General features: G+C 35.4%; 1 protein-coding gene and 1 pseudogene across 3 annotated transcripts in view; one reads left to right on the top strand and one right to left on the bottom strand.

The window, feature by feature from the left end:
- The window catches only part of cdk5rap1 (CDK5 regulatory subunit associated protein 1), a 14465-nt gene extending 9535 nt beyond the window's left edge, over positions 1-4930 (top strand). For all 3 annotated transcript variants that reach the window (XM_016559188.1, XM_016559187.1, XM_016559189.1), the window contains 4 exons: positions 1765-1895; positions 2320-2469; positions 2589-2729; positions 4760-4930. In XM_016559188.1, the coding sequence (XP_016414674.1) occupies positions 1765-1895; positions 2320-2469; positions 2589-2729; positions 4760-4864 (527 nt within the window). In that variant the 3' untranslated portion in view covers positions 4865-4930. The remainder of the gene's footprint in view (positions 1-1764; positions 1896-2319; positions 2470-2588; positions 2730-4759) is intronic.
- Positions 4931-5669: 739 nt separating this feature from the next.
- Positions 5670-6011, bottom strand: part of LOC107745327 (bactericidal permeability-increasing protein-like) — an 11866-nt pseudogene continuing 11524 nt past the window's right edge.

The following is a 6011-nucleotide window of genomic DNA, read 5'->3' as shown; positions in this document are numbered from 1 at the left end:
TACCTCAAGTGTGTGACGGAAATGTTACGCCCCTTACCATACTGTGATGCCCTGTGCGGCCAGAGCGACGATTCAAAAATAGGGATGGGCGATACCTCTTATTTTATTTTCGATCCGATACCGATGTTTCCAAGCCCAGTATCGTCGATATCGATACCGATACCTCTAAACTAAAATGATCTTTTAAATTATTAAAAGAATATAATCAGTAATTATACTCCCTTAATATTAGATTTTAAAGCCATGTTTTTTAAAATTTCATAGGCCCTTTTTTGTTTACACTGTCAGAAATAAAATATACAGTAATTTTTTAATTGTATTTTAGCCCTTTACTGGGGCAGTAACCTCAAAGGTGCAACTATACCCCTAAAGGGGAGCATATTAGTACCATACAAGTATGCATGCTTTAAGGGTATATAAGTTACAAATGTGCACCTTTGAGGCTACCTCATGTTAGCATATTTCTTTCTGACAGATTTATTAACAGCAATTACAGAATATAACACAATTCATTTGAACTTTTAACAACCAGTTTAAATAAGTTTACTTGCACAAACTAGCCAAATTAAAATAAATATTACATGTACACAAAAGTTTGGGGTCAGTAATATTTTGTAATATATATATATATTTTTAAGTCTCATGCTCACCAAGGCTGCACTTATTTAAAAAAAACAGTAAAAGCAACAATATTGTGAAATACAACAATTAAAAAGAACTATTTTCTAATAAATAAAATGAATGGTTAAAAATGCACTTTAGAATCGATATTTTGATGTAAGGATCGATCCGCCCATCCCTATTCAAAAACATTAAAACTAACGAAACACACGGCGGGCTAGAGTGAGCGGAGGCCGGAGGGCTAGAATGAGCCGTGGACGGAGGGCTCGAGTGAGCGGCGGACGGAGGGCTAGAGTGAGCGGTGAGCGGGCTTGAGAACGGAACATTTGGGAGGCGTTATGCAAATCTTCCCACATCGTGACGTAGACATGTGGGGGCGAGTTAGAACAAGCCGTTTTAGGTAGGCCGTGGTTGACTCTTAAAGGGATAGTTCACTCAAAAATGAAAACTCTGTCATCATTTACATTTACATTAGTTTGGAACGACATGAGGGTGAGTAAACGATGACAGAATTTTCATTTTTGGGTGAACTATCCCTTTAACTTTTATAAAGAATATCTCTTTGGATCTCTTTGTGCATTTTATGAAGTAGCATCATGTAGAACATGTCTCTAGTGCTTAGCAGCTATACACACAGAATGCATTTTTACATTGAAAAACACAAGACTCAGGCAGTGGAATGGGGACAAATATACCCCAACTATACTTGTATCCAAGTCTTGGCAATATTTTTGCAGAATATTGTGTATGTACACAATAAACTACATTATCAAATTGTATAATGTAAAAGCATAGTAGTTAAACACACTTAATATAAAGTGAGACCAGAGAGGTATATTTTTAAAGTGAACTATCTGTCAAGACATGATAGTAAATACTATTCACAGGAATACATTCAAGATAAATGTATATACTGTTTTTATTTAGTTGTGGTTTGAGGTCAGGTGGTTTTAGCGTTAGTGAGAAATAATGTAATAATTTTGACAAAATAAAGAGTTAATAAGACACAAGAACATGCTCCAAAGAACTCAAAACTAATGGCTAGCAAAGTTGTGAGACATGTTTTCATATGATATGATGTGAATTAAATAAAGTGCAGTGGTTTATGATGTTCCTCTCTGTCCCTGATAAATCCTGTTTCAGGAGTCAGTCTGAGTAGTGATTTCATCACAGGATTCTGTGGAGAGACTGAAGAAGACCATCAGCAGACCCTTTCCCTTGTCAGGGAGGTGGGCTATAATGTGGGCTTTCTCTTCGCCTACAGCATGAGGAAGGTCTGATCTAATTGTTGCTCTTCCTGCCAGATTCATCATCAATTTTTTAAGCAGAGTTCCTATGGTACATCATTGTAATGAATGGAAATTAGTACAAGTGGTGGAAATGTCTAAAGTGAATATAGTTGAAGTTTTACTCTGCTCTAAATCATTTCATCAGCAAGATATTGTTTTTTTCTGTGAGTGAATATGTAGAGTAAAACCAGAATGATAATGTCAGTCACTTAGGGTTTTATTAGAGATGTATGTTCACTAATAAACATAATTTCATTATATCTGCTGGTAAAAAAGAATGATACCTAGCCCATTAGCCAAAGCAAACTGTATAGAATAATTAAAAACTGGGATCGGAAGAGGTATTCTGACATACGGGGGGCATTTATTAAAATTAATATGGCTTTTTTCCGTTCTTTTCTCTCTCTAGAAAACTCATGCATATCATCGGCTGCAAGATGACGTTCTTGCACCAGTGAAACAGCGCCGTCTGGAGGAACTCATCTCTGTTTTTAGAGAAGAGGCAACTAAAGTCAACATGGCTCTTCTTGGCAGCACACAGCTGGTGTTGGTAGAAGGAGTGAGTATAACAGAAAACTTCAGGATGTTTTGCCTCATTTTCTCCACTGCTTATAGGGTTGCTTGGGCATAGAAAAATGCTGAACAGATATTACAGAATTCTTTCTTGATATTTTACAGGAAAGTAAAAGATCTTCTGAGGAACTTTGTGGTCGAAATGATGGAAATGTGAAAGTGGTTTTTCCTAAAACAGATTTGCCTGTTCAGCCAGAGAAACCTCAGATGGTCCCCATTACACCTGGAGATTATGTGTTAGTCAAGGTAAACTATGGGCAACAGTTTATCTAATATTGAAATTAGGGCTGTGCAAAAAATCGGATGCGATTTTCATGCGCATCTCGTCAGTAAAGCTGCTCCTGTGATTAGTAGTAAATCTCCAGCGTGTGCGTTCAGATGGAGCAGCATTTACTACACAGAGCCGTAGTTCACTGACAAGCTACACAAAATTGCGTTCAAAATCGGCAATGAATCGCCTGTGATTTTGAACGATTTTGAATTAATCATTCACAAGTTGGAGCTAACTTCGCAAGATGTCGGCCCTCCAGGACCAGAATTTGGACACCCCTGGTCGATGGGGTCCATACATAACAGTTTATGTTCTTTGAATTCCATCCTAAGATCAAGATGGTACAAGCAGTGGTCAGTGTGTGCCTTGCGGTATAGCTGGTACTTGTTTTTCACTTTTTCATCATAAGACCAAGGTGTAGACAGCGGTAGGCCATCTTTTCAGTGGATACTATCTTTTCTGAAAGGCATCTAAACGAATATTATTTAATTTGTGACAGTAGTGACAATAAAATTGAGCTAATATGCTTGTATTTGTTGGGCTTAGTAGTCAGTTCAGCTGCTGAATTTTGAACTAACTGTAGCTAATTTAATGACCTTCCATGTAAACTCATTGGTTCCTGATTATCTCCCCAGAAAAGCAGAGGACCTAATACTGAGCTCTGTGGCACTCCATACATGTGTTTGATAAGATATCTCTTCATTTACACAAAGTGGTCATGTGGACAAAATACACAAATCAAGTACTTGAGTAAAATACAGATACCCTAATAAAATATTACTCCAGTAAAAGTATTAAGTACTCTTTTTCAATTTTAGAGTATTAAAGTATTAAGTATTAAAAGTACTGATTGATGAATGTTTATTTATTTTGCAATTTTATACTCTATCCTCTTGTTAAAAATACATGTCATACGTGGATTACTACTGATAATTACTGATAATTTAAGTGTGCAAACAAGTCAAAATAACAAAATATATCTTAAAGTATATAGAAATGAGGAAAAACTAAATATGCTTTTCCAAATATAAATATACATTATAAAAACAGAGGTCACATTGGGCAAACTGTGTTAGCATTTTTTACGAAAAATGTTATGCAAACATACGGTTTTTACATCATTTGAAAGTGCCCTGGCAGCAAGGGGTAAGATGCATGGGCATTATTTTGCGTTATTTTAATGTTTTGTTTAGTTTTTAAATAAAACCTACCCTGTTCAGATGGTAATACACATATGGACATTAAACAGCCCTTTTACAGCAGCTTTAGTTTGCAAACAATGGACACTTAATGACCTAAATATGATTTTCATTTACAATAATAAATGCTAAAATTCTGCATTAGTAACTTTTCACGCCATCAATCGTGCACGCACTCAAGCTCCGAGGATCTCCCGTTCTTGGCTTAGTTTGAGTTTTAGTGAATTGTTAACTGGAGACTCGCTGAAACCGGATTATTTGAATCAGTGAATTGTTGACTCGAGAACAGCTGCAATCCGCTCAATCCAATTCACGAATAAATCATTCAGTGTGATTTGCGAACGATTTAACAGGCTTATTGAAAAGAGTCAGCTCGTTCAGGAATCGGACAGCTCTATCACGTCTCGTAGTGCGTGATGATTTCTCCAGTTCAGAATAACGAGGAAGATGTTTTTCTGAAATGTAGTGGAGTAAAAAGTACAATATTATGATTTGGAATGTAGTGAAGTAAAAGTTTCCCAAAATAAAAATACTCCAGTAAAGTACAGATACTTGAAAAATTTACTTAAGTACAGTAACAAAATAAAAATACTTAAGTTGTCCACCACTGACAGTGGTAGCCATTTGATAGATATGACATAGTAGTAAAATCTGATAGCACTAGAAGACAAATGTAGCCATGTCAGATGAGAAATGCCATCAGGTTAGATGACAGATTTGAGATTGGTCCCTAATTAACTGGTTCTCTTAGTTCATGCTGTGTTTTTGATAACTGCAAGGTCTCTAACTGTTAAATGTTCCAACAGATCACATCAGCTAACTCCCAGTGTCTGAGAGGACATGCTTTGATCCACTCCTCCTTGAATGACAGAAGGACATCTGAGCATCTTCTGAGCAAACAGACAATATAATGCTGACCCTAAGATAACCTCATACTGCCGTTCTTATTTCACTGTGTGTATGTTTTAAAAGTTGATATTAAAACACAATAACTGTGTTCATTTCTTTACTAAGTAAATGGAAAGAAATATAGAAAATGTCATGTCTTGTGCAGAAAAATAAAGTTTCTTTAATTACCTTGGTGTATAGGGCACTCATACTGACAACAAACCAAAGTGCAGTATTTATCATATTGTTATATATGTGAGTTTACAGTACTTTCAAAACCTGTTGTTGGGTGTTTACAAGCTGCAGACCTCTAAAGAAGCTGAGAGGGGAAAAGTTAATGCGTAAATAACATGTCCATATTCTCCATAGTTAAATTTTTGCCTTTTTAAGATTATTTTATCCAAAGCAATTTACAGTGCATGCAAGGTATACATTTTGCCAGCTTAGTATGGAAATCAAACCAAAGGCATTGGGGTTCCCTGCTAAGGGAACCAGGGTTACATGCATAATGAGAAGTTCCCTTTCATAGATTCACTTTAGGCTACTCAGTAGTTGACGCTATAGGAACCTATACCATGCCACCATTGCCTGCCATTTCAGCACATTGACTACTGTTAAAAACAGATCAAATCTAAGAACCAGAAGTCAAATCTTTGTTTATTTATTCAAAACATGTATGTAATGCAAAGTTAAATTTCAAATAGAAATGTTAAAGATGTAAATTATTTCTTTTAAAAATCACCTTTAAAAACATTGTCTCCAGTAGTAAATCAGCATTTACTTTATGTATGTATTTATTTATTTATCCTTCGCCAATTCAGGTGAGATTTATCCTGTAAATTGAACATCCGTTCCAATCAGCAAGTAGTCCTGTGGGATACAAAAAAAGAAAAATATTACTATATTATATAAAATAATAATAATAATAAAAGGCCTCTAACACTGGCTTGCTCTATTCTTTTTCTATTCTATCTGTTTTCTTTTTATTATGTAACTAAAAAAAACTACATGTTGCTACGTGTACTGCATTAAGCTAACAGACTTGTTATAGCACTTGCATATCATTGCTCTTTTGTTGATTTTGATTGCTTCCATTGTCCTCATTTGTAAGTCGCTTTGGATAAAAGCGTCTGCTAAATGACTAAATGTAAATGTAATAATAATAATAAT

The sequence above is a fragment of the Sinocyclocheilus rhinocerous genome, unplaced genomic scaffold (assembly GCF_001515625.1).
Source record: "Sinocyclocheilus rhinocerous isolate Xijiao unplaced genomic scaffold, SAMN03320098_v1.1 scaffold1730, whole genome shotgun sequence".
Taxonomy (NCBI): Eukaryota; Metazoa; Chordata; class Actinopteri; order Cypriniformes; family Cyprinidae; genus Sinocyclocheilus; species Sinocyclocheilus rhinocerous.
Note: the sequence above shows the minus strand (reverse complement) of the source record. Positions and strands in the feature narration are given on the sequence as shown.